This window comes from Cetorhinus maximus, chromosome 2 (assembly GCF_964194155.1).
Source record: "Cetorhinus maximus chromosome 2, sCetMax3.hap1.1, whole genome shotgun sequence".
Taxonomy (NCBI): domain Eukaryota; kingdom Metazoa; phylum Chordata; class Chondrichthyes; order Lamniformes; family Cetorhinidae; genus Cetorhinus; species Cetorhinus maximus.
In genome coordinates, this window is record NC_135880.1 from 221,310,270 (window position 1) to 221,332,591 (window position 22,322).

The window sequence follows — 22,322 nt, forward strand, 5'->3', positions numbered from 1 at the left end:
GTGAGCAGGGAGGTCCAGAGCGACCTCGCGTTGGTGCACGAGCTGCTTGTCGTCTCTGCGGGCTCCTCTGAGGGCGCTCCGGATGACAGCAGCAGCTCCTCCACCCCTCCGCCAGTGACTGTGGCATCTGAGGAGACCACGATGACTGGAGAAATACCAGCCGTGACATTGGCCGCTCTCTCCCAGGCGGGGCCAGCACAGGCTCCACTGGCCAGAGAACAACTGCCATGGTCATCAAGGCCGACAAGACAGCGGAGTGAGCCGGCTGTCTCCAATGCCGGTGCCAGCAAGTGTTGGAGGGGGCACCAAGACTCAGAAACGTAAGTTAAAGGCACCATGAGCACAAGTGGGACAGTTCACGGGTGATTTTCTGTTAATTTATGTTTGGTTTATATGTCTGCTGGTGTGGACATCAACATCAGTAATGGTAATGTCATTAGGCTTTCAATGTGACAATAACATAAAATTTTCTTTGGTTCTGATGGCCTGAGTTTGCTTCACCTTTTCCCTTTCTGGTGCAGGGTACGCCAGTCTGTAATGCTGGATGTGAGTGGCTGGATACTTTATTGCACAGACACTGAGTGGACTTTGGGTGCAAATGAAAGGGTCATTTCAGATATCGGGGATGGACACAGCAGCCCTGGAGTGAGCTGGAAGCAGATCTTTGGTAACCTTGCTGAAGGAGCATTGGATCAAGGCACCCCTGATGTACCTGCCTCTCTGGAGGTTACCGAGGTCTGCCTCCATGCCCTCAGCGTTCTCCTCACCATTCTCCTCTTCTGGCTCACTATTGGATTCGTCCTCTGTGGCCTGTGCAGCTGCATCAAGATCCTCTTCCTCCAGTGGGTCCCCCCTTGTCAGTGCCAGATTGTGGAGAGTGCAGTTTGCAACCACTATCAGTGATACCCTCTCTGGGCACTATTGTAGTGCTCCCCATGAATGGTCCAGGCATTCAAAGTGCATCTTGTGAAGATCTCTAGTCCTCTCTACCACCGCCCTTGGGAAGGCACAACTCTTATTGGAACGCTGCTCTGCCTCTGATCTTGGGTGATGGAGAGGCATCATAAGTCATCTTTTCAATGGACAGCTCTTGTCACCCAGCAGCCATCCATCCACTCGGGCTGGAGCACTGAAGAGCCTCGGCACCTGGGAATGTCTCAGGATGTAAGCGTCATGGGGGCTGCCAGGGTGCCTTGCACAGACTTGCAGAATCTGCATCCTGTGATCACACAGTATCTGCACATTCATGGAGTGGAAGCCCTTCCTGTTGACGAAGGCACCCAGCTGACCTGCCTGCGCTTTGATGGCCACATGTGTGCAAATGCTGCAAAGCCTCTGGCTCGCTCAGCCTGGCTGGCCTCGTCCATACAGTAAAGAGTTAAGGTCAGTACCCGCCTGAACAGAGCTTCTGTCACCAGCTTGATGCAACTGTGAAGGCTCCACACAGATCGCCCACTGACCCCTGGAAAGAGCCGGAGACTTAGAAGTTGAGGGCCACCATGACAGAGCCACTGGCATGGGGTGTCCACCCACACAGTCGGAGCTGATCTCAGGCTCAATCATCTGACAAATGGAGGTCATGATCCCCCTTGAGAGGCGGAGCCTCCTTCAGCATTGCACCTCAGGCATATTGAGGTAGCTGCATCGCTGCCTGTAAACCCTGGCAGCAGGATAGTGGCGTATTCTGCAGCCCCTTCTGCCTTGGCCTTCCTGCTGGCCCTGCGCCCCTTGTGCCTGTGCCTCTCCTCCCACAGGTCCCTCCCCTGGAAGCTGCATTGGGACACCTGGCCTCCTCCCCCTTCTGCTCCTCTCTTCCTCAGAGGAGGAGGTGCCACCAGTGGAGACCACAATCCCCATTACCAGAGTAACAGAAGGCTGTCAGATGCCTGGAAGGGTCCACACGGTCTAAATCCTCCGGGGGCCTTGCAGACAGCAATAAGTACTGAAATGAAGCCTGGAAATGCTAACAATGAAGACCCGAACGAGATGAAGCTGCCAAGTACCAATAAGCAACCAGCAGCAAACTATCTCCAAAACTCCTCACTACTCACAGTGGCAATGCTGCTGACCCTTTTTATCCCACCCTTGGATGAGGTTTAGCAAATTGTCAGCTGCCCGCCTGCCTGTTTTGCCCATGCGACGAGCGCGAAATCGCACGGACAACGTAAAATCCAGCTTAACTGCCTTTTTAATGGCCTTAACTGGCCTCAGAATTGATGGCAGGTGCGGCTCTGACTCCCACACGCGTCCACCGACCGAAATATCGTGCGAGTGTGCGAAGACGTCGGGGGCGCCCGCCCGACGCCATCACGTGTTATTTTACTCTCTAGCAGGTCGAGAGTGTACTCGCCTGCTCAGTGAAAAATTCTACTCGTGGCTTTTTTGCTCACCTCCCTCCAAAGACACAAATAATGCTCCTCTAAAGATAAATGACAGCCAATCATTTCCTCAGTGGTCTATGCTTGGCAATTTGCTGCAATATTGGACATCAATACAACGTATCAATGTAACAGTAAATTGAACTCCAACTGCATTTATTTTCCCTATGGAGCTTAATGCTTCAGGAGCTGTTTCTGTAGCTATCAATTTCCAGACAGTTTCTTTCTTCCAAAAACCATTGATCCATTTGGTATATGAACTGCAGCATCAGTTCAATAATGATAAATAGATAACAAAGAAGGTAATTGAAAATACTAGACTTCCAAAGGCTCCCCTGTTGATCAGTGTGAAATGGCAGATCAAACTTCATCCATATTCTGTGTTGGATTAGTTGATATCAGCTGTGACAGAAGTAACTATCCCTGGGCTAGATAGAGAAAAAGCAGCCAATGTTCACACTTGCCATTATTACCCTTTGACCCCAACATTGCTGTGCTAATGGAACTGCCCACACAGTCTATGTTGGACAGAATGGTTTCATGTTCTGCACAAATTCTTTACTCACTGTTAGGCATTGATGGGAGTTGGACTCCAGCATGCTTTGTGACTTTGTGCACACAAGTTCTCTGGTAGGCTGCCCATTGGCACTTAGAGCCAAGTCCATGGTGAGTGGGGTGGTGGGGGGGGCGGGGGGGGGCCGGAAATGAGGGAGTGGTGAGGGGGTGACGTTTGTTGTCAATGGCAGTGGGCAACAGGTGATACTCAAATGGCAGCCCACCTTAAATCCTGCACAACTTTCTTATCAATTGACTTCAAAGAAAAAGAAAATTGTGGAACTGGGTTGGTGCCAAGCCTCTGGTGTCCATTTTGTAATCCTGAAGACCAATTTCACCCTCTCACTCCTATGGGGATAATTTTGACGATCGCCTTTGGTGTGAAATGGACAATGACTGGCTGTCCATTTCATATCTCTCCCATGTTGGCCAAAGCAGATAAGGATGGCAGATTTCGTTCCCTAAAAAACATTGGTGAACCAGATGGGCATTTACAACAATCAAGTAGTTTCTTGGTCACCTCCAGATTTATTTAATTAACTGTATTTAAATTCCTAAGATACCATGGTGGGATTTAGACTCATGGGTGGGATTTGGACTCATGGGTGGAATTTTACACCGGTGGGATTTTATGGTCCTGCCGAAGTCAGTGGACTTTTGAACGGCTCTCCACATTTTACGGCCTCACCCCCACCCGTAAAATTACGCCCCATGTCTCCAGATCACTAGTCCCATCCTCTGAATCAATAGTCCGGTAACACTGTGCCAACATAGTAAGGAAAATCCTCTTTTGATAGTTTCTCTGTCCATGTTTTTGAGAGTTTTCTTGGGGGGCTGATAGAGGGTGCGAAAGGCTTTACTTGTGCTGGTATCTAAAAAATATTTTATTAAGTATCTTTTTCCCCCTATTTATTTACAACCCCACTGCGGGTTCAACTTCTGCTGCACCTTATAGTCATTTATCCCGATATTCTGAGATTTAGCACCAATACAATGTTTTCTTTTCCCGCTGCTTTAAGTCATCTTGAGCCAAAAATAATGAGTGGAGGTCAACAGACCCATTGGGGTCCTGAATGTTTGCAAGAACATTTATGGACTGTCATTAAACAATAAAATGTAAATAGGCACCTTGATAATTCATCAAGGACATTTATCTAATCTCAATGGGTTTACCCACAGTAATTGTTGGGAATCGATGCATTGCTCAGGTTGAAGGGATAGAAAGCGTTGCTACTTTTTCGACCAATCTCAGCCTCAAGTGCTCAGTATCAACAAGGTTAAACACTCCTACAATATTGTCCAAACAAATATTCTCAAAACACCACACAACAACCGCTCCAGTGTGATAGTCTCCAAGTTAGTGTGGGAAATGGAGGTCTGAGAGTGCTTGCTCTAGATAATCATGTAACAATAATATTCGAAAGGGGATTGGATAAATACTTGAAAGGAAAAAGAATACAGAGAAATGAGGAAAGAGTAAGGCAGTGGGATTAATTAGATAGCTTTTCGAAGAGTCAGTAAAGGCATGATAAGCAGAAGGCCCTCTGACTATTGTACCATCTATGCTCTCAGGTTTGAGAGTGCTTAAAGTCATAGGTTTAAATCCATTTAATTACTCATCCGTCAACCAACATCACTAAAACAGATTATCTGGTCATGATCATATTGTTGCTTGTGGGAGCTTGCTGTGCACAAATTGCCTGCCACGTTTCCTGCATCGTTACAGTCAGTGACTACTTCAAAAAAGTACTTAAAAGGGTGTAAAGCGCTTTGGGGTGTCCTCAGGCCAGGGAAGATGTTATATAAATCATACAGTCATAGAACAGTACAACACAGGAGGAGGCCATTTGGCCCATCGAGTCTGTGCTGGCTCTTTCAGAGAGCAATGACGTTTATCCCACTCCCCAGCTCTTTCCCTCCCCAGTCCTGCAATTTTCTTTCCCCTGTGCAAGTTCTTTCTTTCTTTTATGATACCACTGCAAACAAGAGAACCAGCAATTATTTTTCCAGGGCGGAAAAGTGGAAACCGGACAGCGAGTCCAAAACCAGGTTTACTCCAGCTTTCTGGCTACCTTATGGCCAATTATTCCAAGGGAGTTCGCCCCGTCCGGGACTGGAGGAAAACAACAACAGTGGCCATCGATGTTATGGTGTATGCGATCCTAAATGTGGTAGGTACTCTCAGCTTGCCTGGGCTCTGTATATTACTGTCTAAACGTTAGCAATTTCTCAATTGGCTTTTGATAAAGATCCAAAGTGGTCCCTCACTTTCAATTATCTTTCGTTTCAGAATGGTCCTCCCTTACCTGAAGGGGTATGGTCGTGTAGTAATTGAGTTATTGGACAAGTAATCCAAAGAGTGCGAGTTCAAATCCATAGCAATATAAGAATTCCAATTCAGTTTTTAAAAATCCAGAAATAAAAAGCCTGTACTTGTTAAAAAAAACAAAGTGACCATGAATTCGTCAAAACCCACCTGGTTCACGGATGTCCCTTAGGGAAGGAAACCTTAATTGCTTCACCAGTCTCATCTGCATGTGACTCCAGTCCCACACGTGGTTGACTCGTAACTGCCCACTCTGAAGTGGCCTAGCAAGCTGGCAGTTCTAACTAGGGATGGGTAATAAATTCAGGCCTTGCCAGCAACTTCTACATTCCCTAGAGTGAAAGAGCAATCAGTGTAAAGCCTTTGCTCCACATCTGGCTACTAAGAGGTAAATTCCTGACTGGGAGACAAAGAGTCCACGCATTAAACACATGCACATAGATCTTGTGAAATAAATGTTTTTCTTCATTATTCTTACTCTGATCATTAAAATCACAGGTACAAAAACAACAAAAACGTCTAATGAAGTGCTGGTCTTTATTTCACAGGGGCTGGAACACAAAGGAGAGGAGGTTATGTTTCAGTTGTACAGAGCCATGGCCAGACCCCATCTGATGTAACTGTTTCACTTCTGACCACCGCACCTTGGGAAGGGTATATTGGCCTTAGTGAGAGTACAGCGCAGATTCACCAGAACAATGCCATGGATTAAATAGTTCAATTATGAGGACTGGTTGTATGAACTTGATTTGTACCTATTGGAGATTGAGGGATGATCTGATCGATGGATTTTTAACATGATAAAAGAGTTTGATAGGGTAAATAAAGAGGAACTATTTTGTCTGCTGGAGACCTAAACAAGAGAGCACATAACTAGAGGTAGGTCATTCAAATACAAAATCAGGAAGCACTTCTTCACACAGAGGATAGTGGAAATCTGGAACACTGGCCAGGGGTGGGGGGGTCCCACGGTGAGGGGTCCCACACAACCAAAACACTGTGGATGTTGAGACAATTGAGCCTGTCAAATCTGAAGTCAATTGATCTTTGTCAGGGAAAGGACATGATTAAAGGCAGATAAATGGGTTTGAGATAGAGATCAGTCATATCCCCATCCTCAATGATGGGGGAGCCCAGCACATCAGCACATCAGTGCAAAAGATAAGGCTGAAACATTTGATACAACCTTCAGCCAGAAGTGCCGAGTGGAGGTCCCCAGCATCACGGGTGCCAGTCTTCAGCCAATTCGATTCACTCCACGTGATGTCAAGAAACAGCTGAAGGCACTGGATGCTGCAAAGGCTATGGGCCCTGACCATGTTCCGGCAATAGTACTGAAGACTTGTGCTCCAGAACTTGCCATGCCCCTAGCTAATCTGCTCCAGTACAGTTACAACACTGGCATCTACCCAGCTATGTGGAAAATTGCCCTGGTATGTCCTGTACACAAAAAGCAGGATAAATCCAACCCGGCCAATTACCGCCCCATCAGTCTACTCTCCATCATCAGTAAAGTGATGGAAGGGGTCATCATCAGTGATATCAAGCAGCATTTGCTTAGCAATAACATGCTCACTGATGCCCAGTTTGGGTTCCGCCAGGGTCACTCAGCTCCTGACCTCATTACAGCCTTGGTTCAAACATGGACAAAAGAGCTGAGGTGAGAGTGACTACCCTTGACAGGCAGAATTTGACCAAGCATGACATCAAAGAGCCCTAGCAAAACTGGAGTCAATGGGGATCAGGAGCGAAACTCTCCGCTGGCTGGAGTTATCCTAACACAAAGGAAGATGATAGTGGCTGTTAATGGTCAATCATCTCATTTCAAGGGCATCACTGTAAGAGTTCCTCAGGGTAGTGTCATCTTCAGCTGCTTCATCAATTACCTTCCTTCCATCATAAGATCAGAAGTGAGGATGTTCACTGATGATTACACAATGTTCAGCACCATTCACGGCTCTTCAGATACTGAAGCAGTCCATGTCCAAATGCATAAAGATCTGGACAATATCCAGGCTTGGGCTGACAAGTGGCAAGGTGTTTCATGATGGAACAGGCTCGAAGGGCTGATTGGCCTTCTATTCCTACGTTTAAACCCAGTCTCAATCAAACACACATAAAACACAGACACACATAAAACACACACACACACATACAAAACACACTGTTGTGACACAGCTGTTGGTAAAAGCTTTTAATTAAAATCCCAGAGGGAAACTTTAAACAACTGTCATAACCTATAGAGGTATGTTTGAGATGCAGCTCTAAATTCAGGAATCGGACCACCAGCTCTCGAGAGGTTTTTGTATCAAACTACATGAGATATTTATTAATTTACACAAGTTAAACATATGGCTACAAATTACTACTATCATAACTTTTTAACAAATTCCCAAACTGATCTCCACTAAGGCAACAACAACCATAGACTTTAAGCAGACACCAGGCAAAGCATTTTTACCTTACAAATTCAAATGAGGTTCCTTTCACTTTGGTTCCTTTGCAGACAGTGGTAGGCTGACAGCTGCTTTGATGTTAATGCCTTTGCTCTGTTCACACAAAACTGCTATCTGTTATACCCAGCACTTCTCTTTGAATGTAAATTTTCATTGTATCACCAGACCCTTTGAATTCCACCTCTTCTAACAATAAAACCCCTTTCATAGTACCAATTTTATTAGTAATATAAACATTGTTTGGTCTCTCCTAGTTGGATGTAAAATTTCACTCCCTTTCTTGTATGCTCTATTCAACAAAATGCAAATGTACTCTTTACCTCTCTGTTTACATCTCAAAATTACTATACATCAAAGCACCCAGACTAGGTGGCTTTAATCCAATTAACACACACAGAAACACCCACAGACTAAACTTCTATTTTAAAAAAATACTTTCCAAAAACACACACACAGTACGAAACACACACACAAACATAAAACACACACTATTCTGCAGCTGGACACAATTTTGGAGCAACATGAATCGATGGATTACTCCCTCCTCATTAATAACTGAGAATGTATCTTTGGTTAATGATGCGATTTGTCTAATTTCAGGATGAGAAAAATCAAGTTTTAACCACCTATATCTGGTATCGACAGGTAAGAACGTACAACTTCATTGTGATTGGAGTATTCTGTTAAAAAGTGGCAAATAGAAATTTGTTTAGAATCAAGTATTCCGTTTCTTTACCAAAACATTTCATTGTGCCTGCTTTGCAACATTAAAGTCTCCCTTCGCTTGTGCCAATGCATAAAATACTGAAGCAGCAAACACATCATAAGGGAGGTTCAGGTCACAGAGGCCTTTTAACCCATTTGGTAACAGCTTTCTCATCTTTCCATTGCATTAAGCTGTTTCTTATCCTACCCTGAAACCTGGACTATAAGCTTAGGTTGTATACTTAAATCCTCCAGCCCACGAACTTCTGACCAGCAAACTTCTGACCAGCAAACTTTTGACCTGGTCAAAGGGAGATTTCTACCAGATCAAATGAGCACACGAAACTAACAGACAGGGAGAGACCAGCTGGTCCATCAAGCCTGCCCTACACATCATAGTGACAGGAGCATCATGACGAAATAACTCCTTTCCCTCCATCCCATCTTTCCTTCACCAACCAAGTAATGTCTTGTGAGAGGCGAAAAAGGGAGTGACGCAGGAAGAATAAAGGGAAAAAATGCTCTGAGAAATTCCTCTCTGAGCTGCTCAGGCAATCAAACCAGTCCATAAACCAGGAGATCACATGGACCTAGTGTTATAGACACTTATCTTCCATATGACACAATCTCTGCCCAATTCAGGAACTGGTCCCACTCTCTTTTCAAAGTAGAGAGTCAAAACTTGCCACACCAGGCTCAATATTCATGCTAAACCCAAGCCTCACTGATCAGTTTAGGCTGTCCAAATGTACGTAGCTTTTTTTCCAATTGAATGTTCACAAGTTTAGATATTTTAACTATATATATATATGAATTATCTGAATGTTGTGTCATCTCATTAAAAATGATCTCACCACTTACTTACATTATAGGTAGGATACTTGCATGGAACTCTGCACAAACTCCGGGTAACTGTTTCACCAATGTCTTTCAGGTTTGGACAGATGAATTCTTGATGTGGAATCCCCAAGACTTTGATGACATCAAGCAGATATCGATTCCCACTGCAAACATATGGGTGCCAGATATTTTAATAAACGAATTGTAAGTAATCTTACCATTAATAGTAGCAGTGGTGGAAAAAACACAGCTTGTATCTAGGGTTGGTATCAAGGAAAACCTTGAGCTGGCAAGCATTTTTGAATGCATTCTCTAGAAGTTCCCACACTTAGTTACAAAAATATCTGATTTCTTTTAATTCAGATCCAATTGTCCTCTCACCTTCCTTTTGATGCTCTGAAAACATTAGTTATTGAATGTATTAATGATTTTTTTTTTGGCATGAGCAAATAAAATCTCAGAATTTGTGCTATGATTTCACATCCGCTACCTCTAAAAAGATTTGATGGCAACCATATTGATATTGAGGAATACGGATCTTGGAACAGAGTAGAATTTTCTCCCCATCGGGCGGGCTGGGCGGGAGCTGCCCGCAATTGGCTGCGCGCCGCCATTTTACACAGGCGGGCCAATTAAGGCCCGCCCAGCGTGATGCACACCCGGAAGCACTCAGCGCTACCTGTGCAGGTGAGGGGAGGAGGGAGAGCTGGGGTCTGCGCTCTTTCACGCATGCGCACGATAGAGCGCGGAAATCTCCCTGAGGCATGGAGCTGCCTCAGGGAGATTAATTTAAGAATAAAGCATTGCGGAAAAGGAAAAAAAAAATTACTCAGACATGTCCCTCATGTGACAGTGTCACATGAGCTGGGACATGTTTATGTATTTCAATAAAAAATTTTATTTAATTTACAAAGCCTTCATGAAACCTCATCCTGCCCATGGATGAGGTTTCATGATAAATGTGATGGCCGTCTGGGCTCTTTGCCTGCCCGCCAACCTTGCCCAGACAATCAGCTCAATTAGTTGACAAATGGCTGGCCTAAATAGACCTTTGACAGTTCAGTAGGCACGCAGCCGACTCCAATGTGCACCCACCGAAGATCGGAATGATGCGTGGTGATGTTGGGACGCACGCCCGGCATCACCGCACATCATTTTATGCGTTAGCGTGCAGGGCCCACCCCCACACGCCGACCAGAAGATTCAGGCCAGTGTCTTTCCATAATCTTCAACACCTAATTCCCAAAAAGAGATAAATAGGGAGGATGTTCAGTGTGGCAGTCTATGTTCAGGGAATTTCACCCAATCTCACAACTAGGGAAGAGGACACCACATTCCTGTAGTCCATCATAATCTTCATAACATTTTTAACAATATTCATCGAACTCACCAATGAGCAATTGGTCATCTTGTCTTAAGGTTGTTAATAATTCAGCATTAATTCATAAGTAAAGGGGTAAATAAGAGGAATTAATAATGGTTTTAGACAAATTTACATTCAGCTACGAGATTCTGCTTGCAACCCCCATCTTGTGGGCCCATTGACTTCAGCCTGGATCTAACCAATTGCTGGTGTTTGGGGGAGTGACTCTAAATTCTCACATTTAAATTAAGAATTCCTTCTTGGTTATTACACAGAGTTACATGAGATCTACAGCAAAGAAGCAGGCCATTTGACCCAACCATGCCGAACTTGTGCTTTCTCCCACCCTACTTTACCTCATGCCATCATAACATCCTTCTATTCCTTTCTCCTCCAAGTTTCCCTTCAAATGCGGCTGTGCTATTCACCTCAACTAGCCCTTGGGGAAGTGTGTTTAAATATGTGTTTTCTTAGTGTTGACGTAGGTAAATCACCTGATATCCCATACGTTTACGTCGACTATGGAGGCCGAGTGAAGAACTACAAGCCCATCCAGGTAGTCACCGCCTGTAGCCTGGACATCTACAACTTCCCATTTGATGTCCAGAACTGTACATTCACATTCACAAGCTGGCTGCACAACAGTAAGTAGCAGAGGAAGTTTAAAAACATATACATTTTATTTGTTGTGATTTTGGAAGATAAATGGGAATTTGAGGGAAAAAGGGGCGGCGGGGGGGATATTTTTGACTTCAACTGGGAAAGAAATCAAGAGAGATGAAAAAGGGGGTGTTGATTCACTATTGTGCCAAGTAAAAATCCTCATGGTTTTAAATGGATCATAGCCCAGCCTCTGCCAGGAAAGCTATTGAAGTTAAAATTCCAAGATCCTAGAGCAGTTTGGTGCTTCTGTCAACCTATAGCTGAAAATATTGTTGAAATCCAAGGCTGAGAATAGGAATAGTAACAATGCCAAGGACCAGGAAAGGCCATTTGGCCCATTGGAGTTAATTCCTCATGTACTTCAGCTCACCAATCCTGGCACATATCTTCTCCGGTAGGTTACTACAAACATTTATCCTATCATAATCGCACATTTGACCTTAATTTATCTTTTTATCATCTTACAGATAAGCCAATGTTTCTCTATTATAGATTTTAAATTCACTTTCATTCATTTAACTTTAGGGCCTGTGGTCCTACTAGCAGTCTTACTTTTAAGTAAGATTCTGGGTTCATCTTATCTCCACTATTTTATACTTTATATGCCTTGACCCAGTTCCTCCTTTAGCTTTCTTCTCCCTGGACTACAAAAATTGAATTTTCTTTAATCTTCCTTTACAGTTCACTTTTCTTTATACTTCGGATGCCCTTTTGCTGAGGCAAATATTCAACCATTTCTGTGATCCATTCAATTAATGTAAGAGGACAAAATGTCTACTGTTAAAAAGCGGAGAGAAAATTGGTGCTGGGACAATGGAATGCCCAGAGGTGTCACTAGAATGTTTTGTAAATATGATACAATTCAGTATTGATAAAGTGTTCAAGTGAGACCATTGTGAGAAAACACTAGTTTTATACCATACTAAGAACGGTAAATGATGTTGATGATGATGTTGGTAAATTGAACTGCTGTCCACAGTTCACTACTCCAGAAGAATAATCAGTTGGAGCGCTGTTGGGCATACCAGCTAGTCATAATTGATTTCTACTAGAAATAACAAGTCGCAACCAATTTTAACCAAGGACCTAAGCTGTTGAAAAGATGGCCACCAATGATAGAGCGGTTAAAATCGGGGATGCGCAAGAGGCCTGAATTGAAGGAATGCAGAGATCTTGTAGAGATGTAGGGCTGGAGGAAGTCACAGATATAGGGAGGGACCAGATCATGGAGGGATTTGAAAACAGGATGAGAATTATAGCAACATTGGAAGAACCTTTGCTCAGAAACCAAGGAAAACAGAATGGCACCAACATTTTCCTATGCTGCCAATCAATCAATCACTAGATGACGTGGCTCGGAAGTCTAACAATGTTCAGAGTGCCTCTTGTGTCAACCAATGAGTTGAATGCGGGGCAGCACTTACGGCAGAGCTCATAGCAAACAGTCCATTTTACCTCAAACAAGCCCTATTTACTCAGTAAACAAAGTCTGTTTAAACCACAATCTACAGCAAATAGTCCACAGAGTCTATTTAAAAATAGTCCCTATAAATTGCAGCAGATGGAACTCGCAAGCTAAATTACAGCAACATCTCCCAACAAAAGCAGGGTTATTTCACCAGCCAAATCGGTGAGTGGAAGATATTTAGACAATAAAAATCATGTGCATAAAATCTACCCCAGTAATTTATAACAGGCAGAATTACGCGACAATCTCTAGGTAGGAATAATGGCGTCACTAGGCAGCCATACTATGCTATATGTAGGCATAGCAAGTGGCAAGGATCGAATTCCTGGAGGCAAGAAGGGAACAAAGAAAAATCCATCAGCCAATCATATTGCTGCTGGGCACCATCTAGTGGCTGGTTCAAGAATAATATTGGCAGAAGACTTAATAGAATCATAGGCCAGAATTTTTCCGTCAGCGAGTTGGGGTGCGGGGCCCGCTCGCTAACACGAAAATGACGCCGGATGATGTTGGAGGGAACCCCCGATGTCATCCCGCCCCATTTAAATATTCAGGAAGGCGGGCGGACAGCGAAATCAGCTGTCTGCCCGCTGACCTGTCAATGGCCAATTGAGGCTATTGACAGGATAGTTAAAACAATTAAAGGCCCTGCCCGTCCAACCTTAAGGCTCATCCATTGGTGGGATAAGGTTTCATGTCAGTTTTTTAAAAATTTAATAAAGTTTTAGTCATATTTATTAACATGTCCCGTCTCGTGTGACATTGTCACATGAGGGGGACATGTTAATAATTTTTTTATTTTTCTATTTTTTAAGTTTATCAAACTGTCAGCGCTCTCCCTGAGACAGCACTTAGTCCCAGGGAGCAGTGCGCTCTTTCGTGCGCATGCATGAAAGAGCGCACTTTGATAGTTGGGGAATCCCTCCCCCCCAACACAGGAAGCACATAGCGCTTCCTGTCGGGTGGCCGCTGGGCGGGCCTTAATTGGCCGCCCACTCAAAATGGCGGCGGGGGCCTGTTTCAGCAGCGGAGTTCGGCTGCCCGCCCACCACCGAGCTGGTGGGGCCCACCTGTCCATCGAGGGCTAAATTCTGCCCATAGAATGGTTATAGCACAGAAGCAGGTTAATCAGCCCACTCAGGATGTGCCTGCTCTCTGCAAGAGAAATTTAGCAGTCCCATTCCCTGCCCTGTCACCTTGGCCTGATTTATTTTCATTTATCTTTCCATTTGGAAACCACAAATCAATCTGCCTCCACCACACTGTCAGTGCATTCCAGATCCTGACCACTCTTTGCTTAAAGAATATTTTCTCCGCCTTTGGTTGTTTTGCAAATCATCTTAAAACTTCTGTCAATGGGGTCAGTTTCTCTTCATTTATTCTATCTGTAGAAACCTTGTGATTTCTCAAACCGTCAATGATAGAAAGATACCTGGCCATGGGGAGACCCAGAAACGGGGGAGCAGGGAGCTGTGGGGAAGGGATAGGTAAATAAATTTATAACAGAAGGAAAACTTTGCTCCCCTTTGGTTGAAAACCGAGGAGTGCAGAGTCTACAATGGGAAGTGGCCTATGTTGCAAAATAAAGCACAAAAGAGAAATGTTATAGGCAATTGAACCAATCTTTCTAATTTAGCTTTAATTAGATGACAGGAACTAACCAGATGCAGTTGACTGTGCAAGAAGAAAGGAAGAGATTTTATTATTTTATTTTACAAAGTAATGCTATTAATATATAAAATACAATAGCCCAAACACAGTAGATGTGGAAGTTTTGACATGAATTTATTTTTCTAAGATAATCATGAGGAAACCCTTGACAATGCTGATGGGATTTGCTTATTACCAGGAGAATTTTCATATCATATGTTATAATTTATTTGTTATATTATACTTATCTATATATTCATTATATTAATTATATAGTATAAATTTAATTAAATTATACTAGATTAGTTGTTTAGCTCATTTCTACCCCTAACCTGATTTTGTTGGCAACCAATCACATCCACTGCAGGGCTCATTTTGTGACTCTGTGCTCCTCACTCAGAACCTCATTAAACAGGAGCAGGGGTTTTGGAGAATTTGGTGTCAGGGTCAATAATCTGTCTGGCAGCACTCGCAATTTTCACCAAAGAACCGAGAAAAAGAATTGGCGTTTCTTTAACTCCTTTCAAACTCTCAGGATGCCCCCATGCGCTTTACAACCCAGGAGGTGCTTTTGTAGCCACAGTTGTAATGTAGGACATGTGGCAGTCAGTTTGCGCATAGCACTAATTATATTAAACTCCAAAGTTCGCACTGAGTCCTTTTCACTCACTACCCACTGTTTCTTGGCCTACATTGGGTCTGGGTCTGGCAAATCCTCAATTTGCAATTCTCATCCTTTTTACAAATCCTTCCATGGCCTTGCCCCTTCCTATATCTGTGACTTCCTCCAGCCCTACATCTCCGCAAGATCTCTGCGTTCCTCAAATTCTGCCATCATGCACATCCCTGATTTGAATTGCTCTACCAATGGTGGTCATTCTTTCAACAGTCTAGGCTCTATGTTCTGGAATTCCTTCCCTAAACCTCTCCACCTCTCTACCTCTCTCTCTCCTCCTCCTTTAAGACGCTTCTTAAAACCCACATCTTTGACCATCCGCCCTATCTTCTTCAGTGGCTCCGTGAGTTTGATGAAGCTTCTGTGAAGCACCTTGGCATGTTTTACTAAGTGGAAAGAGAAATTATAAATTGATGTTGATGTCACGGTATTATTCTAAGATTAAATTGCAACCTGTCCAACTGTTTTTGTTTAATACTTGCAGTTCGAGATATTAATATCTCGCTGTGGCGATCACCTGAGGTTGTGAAATACGACAGGAGCGTTTTCATGAATCAGGGTGAATGGGAGCTCCTTTATGTCGATACCCAATTCAATGAATTTAACCTTGAAAGAGGAGTGTCTGATGGCTATGCAGAAATGCGCTTTTTTGTAAGTCCCTCTTACCTAACACTTTATGATTAGCTTTTGGTCTTTGTAAAAGCAGTTTGGTGACACCACGATCACAAGCTACGTACATAAGCAGATTCTTGAAATATTGCAACCAAAACAGTTCTTCCCCATCTGCAACCTGAGCTCCAACTCAGTGCAAGCTGGTGGGACACAGGTCCTTTTCCTGTATTAAAAATAGTGGTTGAGTATTTGTTGCCTGGGGCTCTGAGGTTGAAAAGAATGAGAGGAAAGATGAGATCATTCAGAAAGCAGTGACACTGGGTGGAATTTTCCGGGCTCGCTGGCGTCGGACGTGTTTGCTGGTGCGAGCGGACAATATGGTGAGAAGGCCAAAAATCGGACTCACGACGTCGTTGAAACGAGTTTGTGACCGTCCGCTCAGCCCGTCAATAGCAGGGCCACATTTCACACTGTCGGACCTCAGGAACCTCATTGTAATACATCTGCATATCATTATAAGGCCTGCCCACCAGAATCATCCCCCCCACACCAGATCGTCCACATCAGGCCGATGTGTTTCACAACTGTACAGAAGCGACATGCGCCTGGCGGGTTTGACTTCGCTCGGGACTTTGAGGTTTGTTTGCCTACCTTGCTTCAGGCAGCACTCACAGTCATCAGCGCCAGGCTTCACAGACAGCACATCATTATTTTTGGGGGGACTCACTGGCAGGCCTTTACCTATCAGACCAGCCATAAGGCAGGGGTGGCTTTTCACTGGCTGCAAGCTGGGGCTTGCTTGGGGAGGGGGGAGAAGAGGCCACGAGGCCACAGGCAAGGGAAGAGGCTGCAGGGTGAGAACTTTGCTGGGGAATGGGGGTAACCCAGGGTGTGTGTGTGGGGGCACAAGTTGATCTATGCAAGTGGTCTCAAGGGGGTGAGGGCTGAGGAGACAGTCTCCAGAGGAGATGAAGCCAGATGGGGATGTGAAGCTGTGTGTGAGAGAGAGAGTGGTGATGTCCCTTGAGCTGGCAGTGAGTGAGATGCCAGTGAATGTGTGATGGGCTTGTGGGTGTGTGAGTTTAGAGTGATGAGATGGTTGCCTTTACCCTGGCTGTATGGATGAGATCATTCATCCTCTATCTGCATTGGATGGCCAACCTCTTCAGTGCAGCATTGGCACTGATCACCACTCATGGCCTACCAAGCCTGAGTGGAAATGTTGCTGCCCCTCCTGCATCCAGAGCGGGGGTAGAGGACATCACAACGGGTCTGCACGGCATCCAAAAGGCACTCAAAGGGCACATTACTAAACCAGGGTGGCAGGGGTGGGTGGGGTGGTGTTGGAGTCTTCTTGCCTTTCAGGGCCATGTCTTCTGTGCAGCAACCCTGGGCTGGTATCACTGAGAGATATGCGCACGGCTGCACTTTAAATATGGTGCCCGACATGATGAAATGGTGAGGTGACAGCGTGGCGGGCGAATTGGAGCCCGCCCGCCATCGAAACAGCATGTTTCCCGGGAATGCATGAATAATGAGGCAGGATTGGGATGATACAGTGGGAAAAGTCGCCATTGCGGCACGGGTAAACAGTCCTATTTCCCGCCCACTGCCGCACTTGGTGAAAATCTGGGATGATTCCCCCCATTGGCTTTGGGATTGTGGGAATTAGGAAAATTGAGGGAGATGAGATGTTCCTCAGTTAAAGAATCAGAAAGACTTTCTATATCACCTTTCATAACGTCAATGTTCTAAATTGCTTTACCACCAATTATACTTCTAACATGTAGTTACTGTTGTAATGTAGAAAACACAGCAGCCAATTTGCACACAGAAAGCTCCCACAAACAGCAACGTGATGATGAATGGATAACCTGTTTGTAGTGATGTTAATTGAGGGGTAAATATTGGCTAGTACACTAGGGGTAACTCCCCTACTCTTCTTCAAAGTAGGACCATGGGATCTCTTATATCCACTTGATAGTGCACAAGGCCCTTGGTTTAATGTTTCAACTGCAAGATGGCACCTTTAAATGTCAGCCTGGGTTTTGTGAACAAATCCTGGAGTGGGACTTGAACCCACAACCTCTTGACTCAGAGTCCAAGAGTGTTACCAACTGAGCGTCACCAAATCACTACTTCTCAACTGATTCCATCATTGCTCCTGTTCTTTCCTGGCTTGGTGTTGCCTTGTGCTATGAACTTTGGCCTTTTATTTGTCTATATTCATTTGTCATTTTGCCTACAGCCTCAATTTTGTTGTCTTTTGAAATTAGCAATCGATCAGTGCGATGATATTTAGAGTTCACGGGGGAGGGAGGTTGAGAATACATTTGAAGACTAGGAACAGGAGGTGGCTGGTGTTACAGCTGTTCCAACATTTGATTAAATCATAGCTGATCTGTGACCTAACTCCATATTTTGGTTCACAATAATTTATCAATTTCAGGTTCAAAATTAACAATCGACTTAACGTCAACTGATGTTTGCAGAAAGGATTTCCAAATTTCTACAGCCCTTTGCATGTATAAGTGTTTCCCAGCTTCATTCCTGAAATGTTCATCTCAAACCTTTAGGCTATGTCCACAGGCCCTAGACTCTCCAACCAATGGAGGTAGTTTCTCTCTATCTATCCTATTAATATCCTGAAAACAATATTCAAATCACCCCTTAACATTCTAAATTCCAGGAATACAATCCTTATTTGTTAATTTCTCCACGTAATTTAACCCTTGGAGTCCAGCTATCATTCTGGTAAATCTGCACTGCCAATATATCCTTCCCAAGATGTGGTGCCAAGATCTGAACACAGTACTCCAGATGTGGTCTAACCAGAGCTTTACGAAGCTGTAGTATAACTTCAGCCCATGACAATGTTTCTCTCTTGTTTTATCTTAGCTCGTCATTCGAAGACGCCCCTTGTTCTATGCAGTGAGTTTGCTACTACCCAGTATGTTCCTGATGGTCATGGACATCATAGGGTTTTATTTGCCTCCGGACAGTGGTGAGAGGGTTTCGTTTAAAATTACTCTGCTCCTAGGGTATTCCGTTTTTCTCATCATCGTGTCTGACACCCTCCCAGCTACAGCCATCGGCACCCCACTGATAGGTAAAGAGATACTTTGTCCACTTCAAAGCTTATTATTGTTTTGTTTGGTTAACTGCAAAATGCAACAGTAACCTGTAATTCGCTTAAAAAAAACTGCTTGCGTGTCGGATCTTTTAAAGGGAAAAACAGCATCAGAGATTGTACCTTGGAGACAGGCATCTTCTGATCATAGAGTCATTACAGCGCAGAGGGAGGCCATTTGATCCATCGAGTTCATGCTAGCTCTCTGTGAAGCAATCTTGTCAGTCCCATTTCCCTGCGTTCTATCCCCGTAGTCCTCAAGTTTATTTTCCTCAAGCACAAGTCCAATTTCCTTTTGAAATCATCTTTGACTCTGAAAGAACTGCCCAGATGCTGGCATGGACCTATCCTTGCTTTCTCCTGCTCTGGTTAAATCAGCAGGGCCTCCAGGACAAATTTAATTTAAACTAAAGTGGGTATCAATGTATTGGTCAATCAGAAGGATCTCCCACTGCAGTCTCAAAATTGGTTGCATATAGCAACATCACTAATCTCACCCAGAATTATGATGATTGGGTAATTCCCCTGTCAATCACACCTAGGGACTGCACTGCTGTAAATGTCTGGGAATGATTTTACTTATATCGTTTGCATTTTTGCACTCACTGAACTTTGCTGGTGAAATCACCCTCTTTTAGCAGGAAATGTTGCTGCAGTTTTGGGCATGGGTTCTGTTTGCTGCAGTTCGCACGGACTCTTTTTATGTAGACTCTGTAGACTGTTTGCTGCATTACGCTGTTTAAATAAAATCTTCTGGCTGAGGCAATGGGCATTGTTTTGAATCCTGCCATAAGCCACATTCTGCCTCCAGATCATTGACTGACACAATGGGTGTCTCAAGTCACTCTGCTCAAGGATTTAACTTCATCTTTAGGGGACTATTTCAGTAACCTAATCCTATTCTTTGCCCCCTCCACTTCCCCATTTCTACTCAGGTGTGTATTTTGTGGTATGCATGGCTCTGCTGGTGATAAGCCTAACGGAGACCATTCTAATTGTGCGACTGGTACACAAGCAGGACCTCCAGCCACACGTGCCGGAGTGGGTGAAGAATTTGATTCTGGACAAAGCCACAATCTTGCTCTGTCTCCGCAACAAAGAGCGATTCCATTCCATGAGTCGCCACAGTGAAACACCAGATAATCCCAGGGACCGGAAGGGAAGCACAGGTATGTGAATGAATCCCAGGACAAACAAGAGTAAAAATTAGTTCACCTGATTTTGTAACCACACCTATACACAAGCACGCCCGGACATATGAAATTGGCAGGCAGGAGAAGACGAACTGATCCATCAAGACTGACCCACATACATTGATGATTGGTGCAATGTTGGGGCATACTAAGCTGCAATATAAATGGATATCTTTTGTACACTTGTAGACGTTGTACGCAATACACAGAAGGAATCTACATAAAAATGGAAGCTGCAATATAAATGGAAGCTCTTCCTTTCTTTCCCTTGATGGGTCTGAGTGATGGGTGACTAGGATTGGAAACTTAACCTGTGTACTTGCAGGTCAGGTACTTCTGAGGCATATTATGAGCCACCCTAATTGTGGACACTTAGAGAATCCCCAAACAGCTGCTTTAATATAGCGCCTTTAACATAGTAAAACACCCCAAGGCACTTCACAGGAGGATTAACTCACTCCGGGCCACATAAGGAGGTATGAGGAAAGTTGACCTAAAGCTTGGTAAAAGAGGTAGGCTTTAAGGAGCACCTCAAAGGAGGGGAGAGGGGAGTGGAGATTTAGGGAGAGAATTCCAGTGCTTAGGACAAAGGCGGCTGAAGGCATGGCCGCCAATGGAGGAGTGATTAAAATCAGGGATGTGCAAGAGGTCAGAACTGGAGGAATGCAGAGATCTCAGAGGGTTAGGAACATAGGAGCAGAATAGGCCATTCAACCTATCGAGCCTGCTCCGACATTCAATAAGGTCATAGCTGATCATCTACCTCAACATCACTCTCATGCACTACCCCCATATCCCTTTCTTTTATTCATTTAGAGGATGTGGGCTTCGCTGGCTGGGCCAGCATTTATTGCCCATCTCTAATTGCCCTTGAGAAGGTGGTGGTGAGCTGCCTTCTTGAACCGCTGCAGTCCATATGGTGTAGGTACACCCACAGTGCTGTTAGGGAGGGAGTTCCAGGGTTTTGACCCAGCGACAGTGAAGGAACGGCGATATATTTCCAAGTCAGGATGGTGAGTGTCTTGGAGGGGAACTTCCAGGTGATGTCATTAGTATCCAGAAATCTATCAATTTCTGTCTTGAGCATGCTCAGTGATTGAGCTCTCAAAGCCCTCCCGGGTAGAGAATTCTGAAGATTCACCACCTTCAGAGTGAAGAAATTCCTCCTCACCTCAGTCTTATATGGCCTGCTCCTTACTCCGAGACTGTATCCCTTGGTTCTAGACTCACCAGCCAGGGGAAACATCCTATATACATCTAGGGCCAGCAGAGGTTACAGAGATAGGGAGGGTTGTACCAATGGAGGGATTGTAAACAAAGAAATCTTTTTTTTAAAAAATCTTTATCTTGACAGTGCAACTGAATCACTTCGCCTGTGGGAACGGGATGGACTGCGAGAAACCGGTTGGCTCCAGCTTACCTCAGGCGGACTCGCTCCTCACAGTGAACAGCATCCTGCACGAGATCTCAGCCATTCGCCAATTCCTGGAGAAGCGGGATGAGTACAGAGATATCGCCAAGGAGTGGCTGCAGGTGGGGTACGTTTTGGATGTGCTCCTCTTCCGCGTATATCTGGTGGCAGTCCTGGCCTACGCAATCAGCTTGGGCACTATGTGGTCTATATGGCAGCACTCTTGAGCCAACAAGGCAGCAGGTTGTGCACCTGCCTCCGCCAGACGTGGCATATATGCAGAGTTTGCTTTGTATCTTTTTTTGCATCGAGTTATGTCAAGTTTACAGCACAGAAACAGGCCATTCAATCCAACAGACCCATACTGGCTCCGTACAAAACTACTCCCATCCCTCTTCATTTAAGCCTGTCAGTGTAACCTTCTATTCCTCTCTCCCTCATGAGCTTCCCCTTAAGTACATCTATGATTTACTAAAGAATGTTCAAACTATTTTCTGAAGTTGCACACACACATGGAGAGTTCCCCATCTTCTGTCTTGAGCAGGGGAGGATTTTAACTTATGCCTCTGCCTCTGTTGTGAAGTTTTTCGGACAGGAACAGTTATATATTCAGCTGGAGACATTTTAGAACTAGAACTGCATGAGCTGTTAAACATGGAGCTTTATTATCTCTTCCTAGCAGACTACCTCTGCTGGTACATGTGTGTGTGGTAGTTTCAAGTGGATAAAATGCACTTTACAATTTTCAATACACTACAACCGTGAGAAACTAGTGCAATCAGGACAGCCACCTATTTTACACTGCACGCTAATTGAATGAAGAGTGAATCCGAATCATGTCAATTTCCCACCCAGGCAGCCTTTGTTACTTTTATTGTCATCTGCAAGATACAACA

At 44.4% G+C, this 22,322-nt stretch overlaps 1 protein-coding gene across 1 annotated transcript; it reads left to right on the forward strand.

Moving 5' to 3' along the window:
* Positions 1-274: 274 nt before the first annotated feature.
* Positions 275-21,653, forward strand: htr3a (5-hydroxytryptamine (serotonin) receptor 3A). Its single transcript, XM_078559868.1, has 10 exons — positions 275-320; positions 4,944-5,104; positions 8,316-8,360; positions 9,355-9,464; positions 11,098-11,267; positions 15,565-15,731; positions 18,591-18,801; positions 19,758-19,991; positions 21,126-21,134; positions 21,370-21,653. Exons 1-10 carry the CDS (start codon positions 275-277, stop codon positions 21,651-21,653), a joined length of 1,437 nt encoding a protein of 478 aa, XP_078415994.1.
* The last annotated feature ends 669 nt before the right edge of the window (positions 21,654-22,322 follow it).

Excerpts from the sequence above, each read along its gene's own strand:
- htr3a (XM_078559868.1), top strand. The coding sequence starts at position 275 with ATGCCGGTGCCAGCAAGTGTTGGAGGGGGCACCAAGACTCAGAAAC. Across the intron at positions 321-4,943 it reads GGGCACCAAGACTCAGAAAC|GGCGGAAAAGTGGAAACCGG; the intron begins GTAAGTTAAAGG and ends TTATTTTTCCAG. Across the intron at positions 11,268-15,564 it reads CACAAGCTGGCTGCACAACA|TTCGAGATATTAATATCTCG; the intron begins GTAAGTAGCAGA and ends TAATACTTGCAG.